General features: G+C 38.9%; 3 protein-coding genes across 3 annotated transcripts; all 3 read right to left on the minus strand.

Annotated features, from left to right (window-relative positions):
- Nucleotides 1-669: 669 nt before the first annotated feature.
- Nucleotides 670-9609, minus strand: AK88_03074 (uncharacterized protein; the record flags this gene model as incomplete). Its single annotated transcript, XM_012480697.1, has 1 exon — nt 670-9609. One exon carries the CDS (start codon nt 9607-9609, stop codon nt 670-672), a length of 8940 nt encoding a protein of 2979 aa, XP_012336120.1.
- A 1935-nt stretch (nt 9610-11544) lies between these two features.
- Nucleotides 11545-13563, minus strand: AK88_03075 (uncharacterized protein; the record flags this gene model as incomplete). Its single annotated transcript, XM_012480698.1, has 1 exon — nt 11545-13563. The coding sequence occupies one exon, from the start codon at nt 13561-13563 to the stop codon at nt 11545-11547; it is 2019 nt and encodes a 672-aa protein (XP_012336121.1).
- Nucleotides 13564-14608: 1045 nt separating this feature from the next.
- AK88_03076 (uncharacterized protein) lies at nt 14609-17120 on the minus strand (the record flags this gene model as incomplete). Its single annotated transcript, XM_012480699.1, has 10 exons — nt 14609-14778; nt 15048-15113; nt 15487-15574; nt 15722-15760; nt 15887-15962; nt 16131-16162; nt 16348-16407; nt 16512-16580; nt 16766-16868; nt 17113-17120. 10 exons carry the CDS (start codon nt 17118-17120, stop codon nt 14609-14611), a joined length of 711 nt encoding a protein of 236 aa, XP_012336122.1.
- Between the last annotated feature and the right edge of the window lie 587 nt (nt 17121-17707).

Raw genomic sequence — 17707 nt, forward strand, 5'->3', positions numbered from 1 at the left:
AAAAAAAAAAAAAAAAAAAAAAACAAATAGAAAAATAAAACAAATTAAATAAGAACAAAACTAAGGTTTAGTGGTGATGCCTCCTCAATGAGTTTATTCTTAACAAGGTGATATTCATAAATTGCCAAAAATGGGGGATGAAAAAATTGACGGGAAATTTGCCATTTTCATTTTTTCGCATCAAAAAGAAGAGGATGTTGTAATGTAATATTTTCAATTTTAATTGCCAACTGCGGAGATCCTCTCCAATGCTGAGGTAATAATTTATTTATTTTTTTCCTTCCCATCTCATATGTGTGGTGTGAACAGAAATTAATTTTTAAAAGGGAAGGAGTTAATATTTTTGTGTAACTCCATTTTATTTATTGACACTATAAATTTTACAGTTCACAACAGTTTTATATCAACATGGGTGTAAATTAGCGAACGGCAAATGGTGCTACAGGCGTTGGGTAGGTGTAAAGACCACCCCAAATAAAACACAGAAAATGGCACATTATATACTACATTGGTGCCACATAGATGCTGAACATATGCAGCACAGACAGTAAAAGTCGAATAACAAACGCACAACGCTATTACATTCGTGAAAACGTAAAAATGGTGAAATGATGCAACAGCGGGAAAAAAAAAAAAAAAAAAAAAAAACGGGTGCGTATCCTCATGGGGTCACCCCTCAGCCGAGAATTTACTTATCGAAGCGAACCACTCTTTGGTGACAAATTCAATTTCGTCATCAGGATGATCATTCAGTTCTGAAAATAGCTGATACAAATCTGTGACGGCAAAGAGCAATTCCCTATACCCAATAGTGTCAAAGATATATTTCAAAGTCAGTATAATGGAGAGGGTAACATTACTGCTCGTGTTGTTATTTTCATTTTTTAAGGAAAGTCTCATGGTCATGATTTGTATTTTTTCTGGGTCATTTATATATAAGGAGTATAGTTCAAAGAGCATTAGCTTTAAAATGTCGAGGAGGGCAATAGAAACCATTTTTATGTCCAAGTGTTCGCTATATCGTATGACGTCTTCGTTGATGCTGTTTTTAAATTCATCGTTTGCGTGCACTCTTGGAAGGTATGCGAAAATATCGAAGCAATTTATAACATAATCGAAACAGGTTTCGTAAAATATGGGGGTAAAATTTTTCTGATTTTTTTTTTCATTTTTTAGAATTTCATACAGACATAGGAGAGTGCAGTAACCCAGGTCAAACCAATACCAAGTGCTTCTGATAGCCACTCCTTTTTTTACCTTCCTTCGTTTCGTTCCCTCCACAGTGGTAGTATACTCGACGTTGTAATTAGTATCCCTTTGGAGAGCATCCTCATGGGTATCTTCGCACGCAGAGTTAGTATCATCTCCTTTGGCGGCCTCTTGCGTTGCGCTGGAGGAACCCAACTGGCAAGAATTCCTATGGCATGCAAGTAGCACAAATTTGATATTGTTCAGGAGGTCGAAAAGGTACTTATTCTTCTCACTCAAGACGGAACCAAAATTTTGATACAGTCTGTAAAAGTAGAGGAAATAAATTCTCCTCTCGTAGACAGTTTTGTAGCTATCCAGGAGGGAACTCGATTTGGATTCAAAATTTGGGTTCTCGAATGATGCTAGAAGTTTATCAAATAGGTTTCCCAAGGAAGACATTTTCATTTTGGTTGAGGTGTACACTAAAGACTTCACAATGTTCTCTTCCTCAATTCTTAGATCCACGGTTAGTGCACTTGTCCTTTTTCCTGCATCGGAGTGGTTACTGTAATAAGTGAAGAAATGTTCTCCGTTAAGCTTTTCTATTTTATCTCCCCATTTATGAACGAGACTGGTAACATACTTGGCACAATTCTTAAAGTGAGCCTTTATAATAGAGAAGAGTAATGTCAACCCTAAATCGGAGCTTCCCTTATTGGAGGTAGATAAGCTGCTTTGAAAAATGACCAAATGTTGATAAACAAATAGAGCGTTGTTCAAAATGACGGATTCGTTATAGCTGTATGTTGTTTTCCTCTTCGCCACATGGAGGAAGTTTTTCTTGAAGTACCTCACTACATGCTTTAAGCAAAGTTCCAAATGATTATTTGAAAAAATAAAAAATAAGTGATACATGTTTAGTTTCTTCAATGGATTCATCATTACTTTGCCAATATGCTTCATTTTGTTTGCTTTGTTCAAATTGTATAAGTTATTTTGTAGGACATTCTTCTCATTGATTAGAATGTAATGCTTATTTTTTAAAAACATAATTCTGAATAACTCAATCAGGTGTTTTTTCGTGAAAAGCGGGAAGTTAAGCAGCACCGACGATATACACTTCACTATTGTGTTCAGGGGGTAGAGGTCCAGAAGTAAAATGCTGTTCAGATCTTTCATCTTGTTTGTATTTTTTATGTGTGCAATTTGGGCGTCACTCCATTTTGTACCTTTTCCTACGCTTTCCTGTTCGGTGCACTCTGAGTTGTTACCCCCGTCATTATCATCCTCCTCATCATCATTATTATCACTCAGCGTGGAATACAAGTCGATCGATTCCGCATCGGACAGGTATGTGGAGTTCTTATCTGCTTGGTCAACCCCTTCAAGAAACGCATTATTGTTTTGCATATCAACGCTTGTTTTTTCCCTGAGTGGCCCTTTGCTTAAACGACCCACGCGCTCACAATACTTTCTGTATTCATCATTTATCATGTCCATTTCGCTAGAGAAGGTTCTCTTCTTTTTCGCTTTTCCAGAAAATGGTCCCTTAAAAGTTGCATTGTCAATTGGCATATTGTCTGTACCGCGAATGTCCCCCTCCGTATCTCCTTGCAGATCATTTAAGGAAATTATCTCCGCTTCATCAGAAGGGTCCCCATGTAGCAGAGCAGCACTACTACACCTGTTCTTTTGCTCATTCGCTACGATGAAGTAGATCTGTTCAAATAGGGTCCTCAAAATTTCGTTCACCTTGGAAATGATAATTATCTTCGTACAATCATCCACATAAATTTTGAATAAGGCCTTATTGAACATGTTATAAATATACATTTGATTGAGTGACGCGATGGCCTTTTCATTTTTCCTAGTGTATAGGAAATAAATGAGGGCGTCAAATATTGGCTTCACGTCCGTTCCGGTGTTCAATTTCTGGTTCATGAAAATAGACATTTCTTTAAACAGGTTTGGGTACTTGACAGAATTCACCGTGAGCATTTTATTTATTAGGAATTCATAAAAGTGGAACAGACTTTTTTTCATAATGCTACTAATTTCGTTTTCATCATATGTTTCCTTTTTTAATAGGTCATTAAAAATATCAAAGAGGAAATGTTCCTCGGATTGAGCTGCACTGTTTTGTGAGTCTGTGCCATGGTTGTTTGTCTTCTCTCTGCATCGTAGAAACTTTTTGTATCCCTCTTCAAATTTCATGTTGTCCTTTAGCTTGTTCAGGTTTTGTAAAAATTTGAGTATGAATAGCTCCTCGAAGTGGAGGCCCCTCGATTTAGCATCGTTAGAGGATTTACCAACGATTGCATCTCCTCTCTCAGAAATGACCCCCCCCATTTTGAAATTATTCAACACGTAGGCCCAGATAAATGTATCGGTGTTTCTAAATGAAAATTTCTTAAAGAGGATATTCAGCTTCCTGTTAATGGCTTTATCTTTGGCGAAGCAAAAACAGAGTACAAAATTTTGTAGGGTCATAATGTAAATAAAATATGAAATAGATTTTATTGCATTTCTGTTCAGTGTGTTAACTATAGATATGAGGGAAATTATTTTGAGACACAGATTCTGATTATTCTTAACTTTCTTCAGATGTGGCTTGAAGTACTTCAGCTTGGATAATACATACTCTGGGTAAATCGTGCTTAAGTCTTCGTACGGGGCATGTATATTAGCCGTTTTAGGTGGAGTGTCTCCCCCACTTGTGTGATCATCCCCGTGTGACTTGCGCGATCCGTCCACCAATTCATCCTTCTCAGGTGTGTGTGGACAGAGATACAATCCCAGAAGTAGCAACAAGTGATTATTAATACAATAATCTAAATCGCTGGTAAAGTAGACGTGGCAAATTTCGAGCAGATAATTTCTACATGCATGTAATTTTTCCAACTTAATTTTTATTATTATATTTATGAGGCAAATGGCTATAACATACGATGTGTATTTTTTGTTGAAGAGGAAAATTAAATTATTGACTATGACCGTGAAGTGCTCTAAATTTATTTCGTTCTTAAATATGCGGTTAATAAATGTGCAAATGTAAGCAAAGGTGTGGAGGTGGTAGTGTCTGACCATGTGCTGTGCTTCGCTCATCTCCATGGTTGGTAATCCGAGGGTGGGGCTTACACTTCCATTGTACGCTTTCCAAATTACTCCTTCTTCTGCTAATTCGGCTTCCGCCATGACTTCGTGTCCGTAGCCTTTTGTAGAGTCATTTGAGCGAATTGCTAAAGTGGGCATATTCCCGCCTCTGCGATTATCTCCGTTTGCGTTATGGTGGCCACTGTGTGGATCTGCATGGGCATCAGAATTGGGGCGTAAATTTCCTATGCCTTCCCCCTCCATCTCAGCATCGGCAGCGGCAGCCATGTGTTTGGCCCTTACAAAGAGGAAAATCTTCCTCTTAATCGTTTTGTCCAAAATGTGCGCCAGGGGCTTCAAATGGGCTGTAACATCCTCACACAGATAAAACAAATTTTTTTCGAAAAAGGCAACAACGTCGAAAAGGAAATTATTTCCAGTGAGCGAAAAGTGCTGCGCTACCAGCTCGGGGACTTCATATACGAGGCTGCAAATGTTGCTTATATATTTTAGTAGCTTCAAAAACATGACATCACTTATTTGTGCGTATTTTGCAATTTTTTTAAATATTCTGATGTGGGTTTCCACGAACTGGGCTTGGTAGGGGTCCTCCACGGGCGCCTCTCCACTTCCACTGCCTCTTGCAACGCTATCCGACAGAGCAATTACAATTTTAAGGATAGCCATGTGACTCGCGGAGGTGCCTTGTTCCTTGCCGACCTGTATCATCTGCTCCTCCATGAATAGCAATATTTTGTTCCTCTCCTTTACACTACTAACATTTTTGCACATGAGCAAAATGGAGTGATAATCGTGATGCGCTTTGTTGGAAAACAATTTCTTAAACAGCATCAAGTTTGCTATTTCTAATTTATCAATGTAGGACTGTAAATCTTTTGTGAACAGGGAGCTGGTGGCAAAGTTTCTAATACAAAGCAACTGGATTGTTATATACCTGTTCTTCAATTTTATGACCTGGTATATTATCCCTTCACAGACGGCCTTTATTTCTAATTCTTTTTTGAAATATGAATTTGCGAACAGATTTTCATGGTACTTAAAAAATCCTTTCAGATTTTGGAAAAATGTTTTGTCCGCTTCTTCCCCTGCTGGTTCGTTCACTATATTTTTGTACTTAATTTTTTTAATTTTTTTCTTGCTATTAAATGTCTGCGTGTCTGAGCATCCCCGCATTTGGACATTTTGTAAATTCACTTTTTTGAGGAGTTTCTCCGATACGTATGTGGATTCATTCGCCTTGTTTGCGCTGCTGTTGTCCTTTCCAGTGAAGTAGTTCATCCAACTAGTCATCGCACTCATGGTGCCATTCTCATTGGGGAGGCTTTTCTCCGTTGGGACTTGCTCACCTTTTTTCCTGCCCCCCCGCTTGCCCCTCTTCATAGTCGCATTCTCCAAAGCGTTGACGTAAAAATCGACCAGATGAAGGAAGAGAAATAGTTCCCTCTTCTTCAGGGATGCGTCACATTTAGCGCCCAATATGGCCTTATATATTTTGGTAATTTTATAAGGGTATGAATTTCTACGCATAATTTTTCTCAAAAAGGCTCGTACTAAAGCTTCCTGCAAGAACTCCCCATATATATAATTTTTGCGATAGAAATTATGGAAGTGAGACAGAAAGGTATCAAAAAAGGGCCTACTTAGGTATGCGAAAATGAACAAGTAGTATTTCTTTTCTTCATAGTTTATACCCATTTTCCTGTTCCTTTTGCGATTTGCAAAGAAGTGCGTAACGCTGTATTCATTTGAAGGTTGTGATGGTGTGTTGTTGGGTTGATCTCCCTGGTTGGAGGTACTCATCTCCCCGCCGTGCTGTACATGGGGGAGGACCCCCCGTTCCTTCTGGTTGTCTTCTAACAAATGAAAAATTCCTTCGCATTTCTTCCCCTTGTCCTTTTCAAACAGCTTATTAATGAGAAAATAATCAATGGCAAAGGAACCATCGTGACAACTTTTTTTTGCAAGACTCATCATACTCGCGTGCCGTTGAGAATTTGCTATGTCGGGAAATATGACCATCATAATTGACAGGAGAAAACTTTGGTAAAACGACTTCAAATTAAAATTTTTAAATAATTTTAATTTCATTCGAAACAATTCCTCAATGATTGTTTTGCATATGTTTCTGTCCTTTATATACTTCTTCGTTTTTTCAATTTTGAAAATGCAGAAGAAGAGGTCCAAGGTCTTCAACACAAATTGGATGTATGCGTCGCTCAGGAAAAATGTGTTTATATATTTACAGTACAGGTAAAAAGTCACTGATGAATTTATCCTTCTAAATTGTAATATGGTTTTTTGAAACGACTCCTCAATGCTTTTGTAGATGCGGCTCTCCGATTCTTCTCTAATACAGCTGACGTCCTCGAGGTATTTGAATACACATTTGAGGACATTCAGGAGGAAACGTTTTAAGTCATCTGCAGGAAGTGAGTTGCCTTCCACCAGACAATCTTTCACTTGTCCCCTGTCCAGTACGCTCCCACCTATATACTCCCCTAAGGAGTTTTCCACTTCCGTCGACAAGTAGCGCACAATTCTGCAAAGTATGAGTGCCCTGAAAGGAATACTGTGTCTTATAACCCCCTTGATATTTTGGCAGCGGCGCTGCTTCAATTCTGCTTGGAAGAACTCCTCAAATGTGTAACCCTGAACGTCTTTCAACCTTATTAGTAATGTTAAAAACTGCTCTACCAGTTTGAAACTGCCAGATAAAATATTTCTCGAAAAGAAGGAATTGTTCGGGTAGAGGTGCTTATTTTGTAGGTAATCATAAAGGACGAAAAAAAAGGCAAAATTGACATTGATGAATTTTTTAAAAAATTTTTCATTTTGCAATTTCACATTATTTTTCATTTCCAACTTGCTAAGTTTGATTATAAATAACTTCAAATAAAATTTCAGAAACGTCGTATTTCTCTGACTGTCAATTTCACAAAAGTTGCGATTCTTCAGTTCATTGAAAGTGTCAAACATTATGCGGTATAAATACTTTTTGGACGGGAAAAAATATATTAGTTCTTGTTCGTACTTCTTCAAGTAATCCATGCACTGAATTTTATTTTGTCTCAACTGGTAGAATATTTTCGCGTACAGGCACTCGATATTTCTCTTTGATTTGGAAAAATTCTTTCCTTTTTTTATTGTTCCAAGGGAAAATGACACCTCCTCGGACGGTTCGCCGGTTGTGCAATCGGTTGGTTCTTCTACAGTCAATTCCGCTGAAGTATCGCTGCCCATTCGGTGGTCATACATGTACTTAACAGTCCTGACGGCCCGCTCCACCACTTCAGGGTTGTTTAAATCGACTTTGTCATTACCAAGGGCGTTGAAAATGTGCAGGCGGTGAAGTTTGTTATTAGCCCCCTTAATCAGCCTTAGTAAACGCTCGTCTATTTTGCTATACAGTTCGAACAAAATAATTTTTTTCTTAAAAAGGTCGTTATTTTCCTTTAGGAAAAATTTAACAATGTGGTACAAGTGTTCACTTCGTATTATAACCTCTGGGTGAAGGGAGTTCGCATGGGATACCTTCCCCAGAAATGCTTCTACAATATTCCTCGTGCGTAACGATTCTACACTTTTCTTCAACTTTGAACCTTCAGAGATCCCTTCATCCAATTCGTACTCCCTTGATTTTATTAAGAAAATATAAAATGATATAAAATTTATCATGGCGATTATGTTGAACACGTAATTTTGTTTACTCCTAAGCGTTTGCCAAAATATTTGTTCTATGGAAAACCAATTAAGCTTCAAAGCATAGCTCTTTATTAACACGATTTTTAACAAATTGTCTGTCACTTCGTAGGTGCTGTTAAGCTTGTATAGGAGGTTCATCAAACTTTGCAGAGCCTGGTGATCCTGTATGATGGCGTTTATATTGTTGTCGAAACAGTTTTTTTTGTTTTCCTTTGCAAAATTTATTATGCCTTGCATGACTTTCTCATCTATTTGGTGTTCCGATGTGAGTCTCTCCCGTTGTGGAGTTGCCCCCATATCTGCCTGTTCCTCCTTAACAAAGCTGGCGAGGGATATATGATGCGCATTTTTGTAAATTATGTTTAAAAGGACAAGTAAAGAACGCATAAATCTGGCATGGGGTGACACATCATGGGTGATTCGGTCTTCTCCTCCCATCCACGTTGCTCCCCCACCCTCCAGCGATGATAAAAACTTTCTGTCAAAAAAGGCAAAAATTTTGTTCTTCAAAAAGTCAAAGTTGAACCCCGTTTTGCACTTTCCAATTGCCTCCTCGAAGGTTTTCACAAATTTCTCCAGAAAATCTACGCAGTGGTGGATTTGGAGAGTGGCCACAGAGTGAGCCATGTGTGGGGTGACATAGTCGTTCTTTTCCCACTTGCTATGTGCGCACTTGATCACCTCGAAGGACTTTCCACATCTTCTCAACAGTACGAGCAACACGTTGCAGAAGAATTCAATTATCTGAACAGGTATGTCGATGTAGCTGTGGATGATATCTTCCGTCACTGAGATGAAGAAGTGCACATACGGGATTGTCGCACTGTTGGGGCTTTGCGGCGCGGAGGCGTCAACCGTAGCAACGTCACTGCTATATATCAACTCCACCACATACTCGAAGATAATTTTATATATGGATATGTTCCTCTTTATGTGATGAACAAACACGGATTGGTCGACATTTTTCAGATCCTCGTGCTTGAAGTTATTTATGAAGAAAAAGGCAGAACTCTTTTCTATATAGATAATCTCCAAAATGTTGCTCACGTGTGCCAAGGAAAGGTTGGGTAAAATACACAGCAAAATGTCTTCGCTGCATTTCACATTTATTTCGTACTTGTATATTAAAAACTCGATCAGGATTTTCACTTCTTTTCTATTCGCATAAATGGAGCACAGCCTTAGAAATGATTTCACTTTTTTGAAGATCAAGCTTTGTTCTTCCTCTGTCAGGAATTCTCGGTGCTTCCGGTAAACTTGGTCATCCAAACTGGTATCAATTTTATCATTTCCTGTACCCCCATTTTGATACTCCCCCTCCATAAGCTTCTCTTCCATCCCTTCATGGTCGTAAAAACTGTGCAACACATCGCTCTCCTCCAGGTAGAACAATTTCTCAAACCGCCTAAATGATTTGTTTATGTCTATCAACTTGCGCAGGCAACTCTTTAATGATTCTGCATGCGCTGGGGACACGATCACATTTTTGTACACGTTCCTAAATAGGCTATATTTGTTCCTGGTCAGCTTGTCTATGTTCCTATCTTCAAACACTTGGACCCGCTTCTGCACACGGAGGTCGTTCAGCTGTTTGCTCAACATGGTGCCAATGTAGGGGGTGTTAAACGGCAAATTCAGTAGGGCAGAAAATGTGCACAACGCAGGCTAGTAATGTAGACTAGCGATGGTTAGCACTGGTCTCGTGGCAGTCTTCTAATAACCGCCCTTCGATCGTTTGTATTATATATATAGGCGCGCTCCCTGTAATGACAACACCTACATTGGCTTGCCGTATTTTATATGTCCAAGTAATGATGAGGAGGCGGTGACACTTTTTAACTGATTATTTTCATTACTCCCTTAATTTTGTAGATTATTCTGCTGAACGGAAGTAGCCTAATTCGTGCTTACTGACTGTGCCTCGTGCGCTGACCGTTCGGAAGGAGTTAGTTGGTCGATGGTGTTACCTTAGAACTGTGCCACCAACCAGTAACAGTCACAGGGAATATAATTAAAAAAAAAAAACGTCCCTTCCAATTTGAATGTTTCCCGGGTGGCCACCTCCTCCTTCACTTTTTTTCCTGACTCCTCAAACTTTGTCAAACACTTTACGAGACTGAATTATGCTCCATTTAACGTGCGGCTACTTGGCTCGAACACAAACATAGGAGCTGGCGCGAACAAGTGAAAAGGCGCAAATGAAAACGCTTGTCAAACTCGAAAACTCTACGTACCACATAAAAGTAGCACGTACAAATAAGCAAATTTGAAAAAAAAAAAAAAAAAAAAATGTACCTCTGTTGAAGCTATGCGATACAGGCGATATGGTTCACCATATGGACCATCTTCCCCTGACAGGATAATAACAACGGGTTAATTTGGGAGGTTCAATTTTTCGAAAAATAAAAACAAATAAATTGCGAACAAGTATGAAACGCAAATAGAGCGCAATTTTATATCTGTTCTTTCAACAACAGGTCGTTCTTCTTTTTAATTTCCGCAAGGGGAAAAGGCAAACATTTTTTTTTTCTTTTTCTCGGAGTTCAATTGCCAACTGGGGGCATAAAAAAAAAGCCTACAACAAGCTGCCTTGAAACAGGCAAATTTAATCTGGTATTGGGGGTGGCGGAAGCTCAGCAAAACATTCCCATAAGATAAATTTTACAAATCTTTTTTTTTTTTTTTTTTTTTTTTTTTTCAAAAATAGGATGCAAGCTAAATGTAGGTAAGCAACAACCCTATGCGGATAATAAGAAAAAGGAAATAATGTTAACTTCAAAGTGGCTAACAAAGTGCCAAGTGCTTCCCTTTGCAAACAGATTTGTTTCTTTTGGTTCCCTTTTTTGGTGGTAACTATGTATTGCATAACGTGAGAGAATTTAAAAAAAAAAAAAAATTCCTACTAAAGCAGAACAAATATATTATATACCAATACGCCCCCAAGGGGGCTCCTTTTTGTTATGTCCCACTTTATGCAATAATGTCCATGTCCAATTCTTCCAAGTGGCTGCGCCGGAAGGGGAAAAAAAAAAAAAAAAAAAAAAAAACGAAAGAAAAACAAAGTGACTTATAAAATTGGCAAATCGGTTAAACACCTTGAGAGGGGAAGACCATAGAAGCGGTCTTACAAGGGTGCGAAAATAAATAAAATGAATTGACGAATAGGCGTAAAAGCAGATGAGCCAATGGGAATAATTTACACATGCCGTTACGCACACGCAAATACCCCTCTGAAGAGACGGAACGGATGGCACAGTAAAGAAAAAAAAAGGGACACATGCAGGAACAATACTTGTATATGTTCTTTCCAGTTCATACGAATGGAATAGTTTTACAAATATGGGTTGGGAACTCGTTTGAAGGGTGACCTACGCTGGAGTATTTTTTTTTTTTTTTCCTATTTCCCTATTTATTTTTGATGGTTATCTGTTCAGCAGTAAGTGGCAAAAGGGAGGGATGCTGCACATTGGTATATGGCATACGTCCTGCACGCAACATATACGCCGCTGCCACCTCTGCCACGCCTGTCACCCATCGCTACAACGACTGGAGGTAATCCCTGCAGCGGACAAACTGCTCGTCATCCTGAAGTCTGCTAATTATGATTCGTGCCATTTCGCAGTCAAACTGGATGGCATGAATGAGGTGAGAAAAGTAGGAAAAGTTACTTTCGCTTCGAAGAATACCAACAATAATTAAATGGATGTCCTCATCATAAAATAAAGTATTCGTTTTGTAATATAAAAAGGCTTCAATAGTTATGTGTTTATTTTCAAAGAAGGGATTATAGCCTATTGAAACCACCGTTTTGTAAATTTTTTTTTTCAATCTGGATATACCAAAATATATGCCAGGCATAATATCAGTGGAGGTTAAGTTGGAGTAGGAAATGTTTGCCGTGGGTATGTTTAAGTATTTACTGCCTCTTCCAAATCCTTTGACCACTGTTCCGTGTATGTACATATATTTTTTAAAAATATAAAAAATGCGCCATGATAATATGTCTTCCGTTAAATTACAATTTCGCACAAAGGGATACACAACGTCGTTATATTTATTCGATATGTAATCTGAAGTATTTGAAAGAAGACTGTCCTTTTGTTTTAACGCATCCCAGTTGACGTCATCACAGTTTGTGGACATGGCGGCATTTTTCTTCCCTCCTGCTACTTTAAAATATCCTTCCCTTTTTGCGCAACTTACAAAACATTCACGATTACTAAATATGAGGACCTCTTTATCGGCGTCTCCAATGTTTTTCAGTTCCTCAAATGAGTCAATTATTTTGTAACAATTTTTAAAATGCTTTGAAATTTTAAAATACCTGAATAATGTCTGTGTTAACTTTTTATTGGAACTGAAAAATATTAAAAAAAAATTTTTTTTTTTTAAAAAGGTTAAAAAGCGGTACACTCCTATGTGTAATTTGGACAGCACAATTATTCTGTACAGGTTTTCTATTTCCTTCGAGGAATGTTTTATGTTTTTTTGTTGCACTAAAAAGTTTTCCACACAGAATAGACGGTTGAAAATTGTCACCTTCATGTGTACACTACTGTAGTTTATTAAAAACTGCTTTTGACCTTGGCACACTGGCGAGGCGTTGCTAAAGCGGTAGGTGCTACCGTGCGATTCGTGGAAGGAGTCATCTTGCGGGTCCTCTAGACTCGCTTCATCAAGAGCCTCAACCCGCGTGCTGCGATTGGCCCAGCGAGGTGTGTCATCGGCGTCGGGATGCACAGCACACTTGGCGGACTCATCAGCGATGTCTTCCATGCCGTCTATCTCCTTCTCCTCATCCTCATCGCTGTCACTAGTGCCGCTCCCCTTAGTCGCATGGCCCAGATCGATGGCACCCTTCTTCGAGTTGCTGCTCAGTTCAGTTGCACACATGTGCCCTTCCCCATAGCAGGCATTTCTTAACGATTCAGGCGACTCCCCCCTCTCATTTTTTCCTTTATTTTTTATGTTTAAGAAGCAGACTTTGGACTCGGTCACGTTGTCCATGTTAACGTAATTTTTATCTTTTATCAGATCGTGCATGAAGTGGGACATGTCTCCACTTTCGCCGCTGTTCTCATCTCGACTAGGGCCTTCCCTAAAGCTGCACCCTTCACCCTCCTTTCCCATGTACTCTTCGGCAGGGGATTCCATTTCCGTCTGTTGCGATGTTCCTGCACCCTGGGTAGTTTCATTCACCTCCCCATGGTGCAGATTGTCCGTCTTCCTATCATTACTCTTTGGTGCCCCTCTTTCACTGGCTCTGATTCTCCCCATCAGACGGTTATACTTTATCAACACGTCATGTAAATAACTGAACAGATTTAAATTTCTGTGAATATTGTTAAGATACATGCTGAACATGAAAAGGCAGATAATCCTTTCCCTCCTCTTGGAGTCGAAATCCTTATTAGCATGATCAGCTGAGTCCCCATTTCCCTTTAGGAGATTGTTACATATATTTTGTATATAAGTCGTTATGGTGCTTTTGTAGTTTATTATGTAATGGTCCGCATCTATAAGTGCGATGTGTTTCTTTCCCTCGTTCGTGCGCATTTTGAGAGGCAGTTCAGGGGGAGGGACAGACACAACACTTTATAAAAAGTACTCCTTTAGGAAAGTACCAATTGGTGAAGGATCCTCACTTATTCCCTGTGGTCTCAACACAAATTGGCGTTTCCCTATGTGGCTATTGTGGTACGATTTGCTATCCCTTATTTGTCATTTTTTTTTTTATTTCTTTTTCTATTCCTTGTCCTCTTTTTGCCTTTTTATTACTTCATTAACAACACGAAGCTTGGGACATCCCTGTGCGTCGCCTCTCTTGGGCCGAAGCAGCGCTGCGACACTTCTACTAACTACTGTGCGGTTAATGGAGGGAAAATTCAGAGCTTCGAGTTGTTTCCCTTCAAAATGATTGGAAAGGGTGAAAGGTTACAAAAAAAAAAAACAAAAAATTTATTATTCAATGTAGTCATGTATAATACATGGGCGAGAAATCTACATGTAGCGTTGAATCAGGAGCGGGGTGTTGTGCATTTGGGACAAGCGCGATTTCGCTGTTCCGCTGCGATGAAGTTTCGCCTCCTGACATGGCTGTTTTGGATTTGCATTTCTTGTTACCATAACAGTCGATGCACTTAATGTGCCAACCAGCCAATTTGCGCACGCGCGCAGGATGCAAACTGGCACATTGCCTATTTGAAGTGGTTTACATTTTTTTTTTTTTTTTTATACACAGTGATGCGCTTGTTCAGCATTTCAAAAGTGGCGTTGTTACGTTCATTCGTTTTTGAAAGAGTTTTTGTGTGGGAAAAAAAAAAAAAAAAAAAAATACAGCTAACTACAAATGACACATGGAAAGGGGGTTAAGCCTTTTCAGGAAAATATTTGGTTCGTTCGAATCGTGATAGGAATTGCTTTTGCTTTTAAGCCAAGTTGTTGCTTTTAGCGGACAGGATAGCAAAACCCCTTTTGTTGTAAATTTCAAAATGGGTTGGGTGCAGTGATCTGTACGGACAGGACTACCCCAAGTGGACTCCATAAAGTGTGCATCCTCCAGATTAAACCTCTTCTGCTGTACCTCCCTCCGTCCCTCCCGTCAAACCTTTTTAAAATACGTCGTTATGTCTGCATATACGTTTCTATTTTCTGTTGTTTTTTCCTTGGCCCTGTTTCCTTGTCCCTTTCGTTTCATCCTGCTGAGTTTCTTTTCCTCAACATCGTAGTTGTATTCCTTTTTGTCTTCATTGCATAGATCAAATAAGGATTCTACGAAATGGGCAAAGAAGGACTTAATATATCGAGGTGGTGTAATAGAAATATTGAAGCATACATATGGAGAAGCATAAATGTGAACTCCATTTGGGGTTTAAAATGGAACAAGGGGAAAACAGCTGCTTGAGTTAGAGTCAGTAGCCTGCCTTTTGGGCGCGATAATGTATCGTCTTGTAACGCTCTCCCTTGTTCCCTCCACAATGCGCTAAATGTGCACAATGAATATAAGTAAATTTTGTGCTCTTGTCTGATTAAACCATTACCGTCGTTTTCTTCCTCCTCAACAAAGAATGTATTTATGCTTTGATCCTTCAGTAGGTACAGACAATCTGTATGCGTTGCCGGGGGAAAGGGCAAAAAAAAAAAAATATATATCATAACGGCATACACGCGTACACATATACATTTTAGTGTTTAAACATTTTAACAATTCTGGGTGTGGGTAATTGTGCTTTCTTTTTATGACCTTCGAGAAATTTATATTTTATGCCTTCTCTCTTTATGCACCATACTGAAGGGGTGCACAGAAGTTGAGTGGGTATGCGTGTGCATCATTTGAGGGGGCACTTGTGTGTAGGCCTCCCAATAGTACGAAACGTACACAACTGCACAGCCCACTCATCCGTGGAGTTGCAAAAATGGTATAAACAAGCGTCGTTGTAATATCAAACGCAGCGAAAAAAAAGTTCATTCGTTTTTAACTTATGTCGAGGGATGTGATAAATTTGGACGTGTTCTTCTCATTTTTGAATTCAATGGTTTTGTTCACCAGTTCAATTAGGAACATGACCTATTGGGGCATTGTGCGGTATTCATGGTGGGGGAGATGAATGTAAGGAAAGAAATATTCACACAGGAGTTAGAGGTACCTTCACGCATGCACAAAAAAATTTAGTACATTTTTTTTATCTGCCTTTTTGCCCCAATTTTATCTAACCATAGCTCTTTGGAAAACATTAATGGCTTCACTGTTTATCTGAAAAAAAGGTACAAAAGGGGTTCCCGCCATGTAGACGGTATTTTGCTCACATTGGGGAATAGACGCAATCGTGCCTTGTTGGGAAAGACGTACACCCTTTCGAGGCTACTTCCTTTTTCCTACCTTTTTAACGTTCTTATTTAGGTGCATAATTTTCTGAATTTTAACAACAGGAAATTTGGACGTGCTAATTATGCCGCTGTGGTGTGTATATGGTCAGACATGCGAAAAAAAAAAAAAAATGTTTTTATAATGAATCATATTCGTTGTACAGTGCGCATGTTTTGAGTATGTGGGCTGCATAATGAGGTGCTACAAAAAAAAAACAAAAAAAGAATAAAATGATCTCCGCTCCTCTTGGCCTAACGTGTCTCCTGCTGCGTCTGCGTTTCCGGATTTCTGTTGAACGATTAAAGGGGGGGAATGGCAATGGAGCAGTTGCAGTGGAAAAGTTACAATGGAACAGTTACTATGGGGTGGGTAAAGGCTATTATTTTATTTTTTTTTTTTTATTTTTTCTTCTTTATATGTATGTAGGCCCATTTCAGTGGGTTGTCATGTCTATCTAGGTTTATCCATTTTACCCAATCGAGGAGCTCTTGGTTATACTTTATCTTCAGCAGTTGTGCCTGTTCCTCATACACCTACAGAGTAAAAATAAAAAAATGGGGACAGCCAAAGTATGTAAACTTTCTTTTTTTGGTTCTCTCTCCTTTTCCCTATTGTCTTATTCGTTTTCCTGATTAACCTTTCTCTCCTCCTCTGATAGGTTTTTCCATTTGCTGCTCAGTTCCTTCTGAATGTCCGTTATTCTAATCTTTACACACGGGAGCAACAATCGTACAAAGAAGAGTGAGCAAAAAAAAAAAGGGGGATCGTCATTCTATTTAGTATTGAATATGGACGGCAGGAGATCACACACATACGAGCATCTTTCGCATGATTGCCTTGGCATGATGCGATTTTATGCAGATCTAGTATTTACAACAAGTAGGCCTTTACCGTCGTCTGGTTTTCAGACTTCTCCAGTAGAAGCTGCCTCACATTTTCCCGCTCGGAGTTACAAAAGATTAAATATGACGAAGGCGGGATTTTGGGTTTTGTCCTGCATGTTTTTTTTTGGGGGGGAATAATATTAAGGGGAACGGTAAGCCTTACAGTTTAGGGCAAACATGGTGAGGCATCATTGACCAGCTTAGTGGGCATGAAAAACACACTCCGTCAGTTGTTCAAACAGGCCACTTTGGTTGTCTGCGCTGCGACTTTGCTTTTCATGTATGCCCTTTGTTTTTCACCCGTTGTGCGCTTTTTAACTCGTATGGTATTATTTTCTCCACGATTTACTGTACCTGTCCATTTTACTTTTTCCCGCGTTGTTTTGTCCTTATGTTTGTCCTCTTTTTTTCTGCTTAAATGGTGGGGAAGTGAAGAAGAGGTCTACTCCATGTAATGAACGTGAAGCCAATCACACATGGAGTTTTTCTTAAAATGTGTATTTTTTTAGTGGCACGAATTTTTTTGTTTCCTTTCGGAATGATGTATGCGGAGTAGTACCAAAAAAGGGCCCTGGACTGCCTAGGCGAAAACGGGGAAATTCGCGCAAATGAAAAAAAAAAAAAAAAAAAGTGTTAAGAAAAATAAAAGCCAAATGAATGTGTTAGGGATCCTTATGTCGGACTTGTAAATGAAGGAACGAAATGTGGATCGATTCCAACTTTTTTATTTTTTTTTTTTTCCATCCCCCCATATTTGGAGGTGTTTACACAGAGGGTGCTTTTTTTTTTTTTTTTTTTTTTTCACGCACTGTGAAGCTTAAGTGCGCTACTGTAGGAAGTGCAAAACTGAGTAGCGTTATTTCGAAAATGCAAATTTTTTAGTTGCAAAAGTGGGGCAATTATTGTTAAGTGTTTTAATTTATTAATTTTTTTTTACTGTTCTCTCTTT

This window comes from Plasmodium fragile, assembly GCF_000956335.1.
Source record: "Plasmodium fragile strain nilgiri unplaced genomic scaffold supercont1.33, whole genome shotgun sequence".
Classification (NCBI taxonomy): Eukaryota; Apicomplexa; class Aconoidasida; order Haemosporida; family Plasmodiidae; genus Plasmodium; species Plasmodium fragile.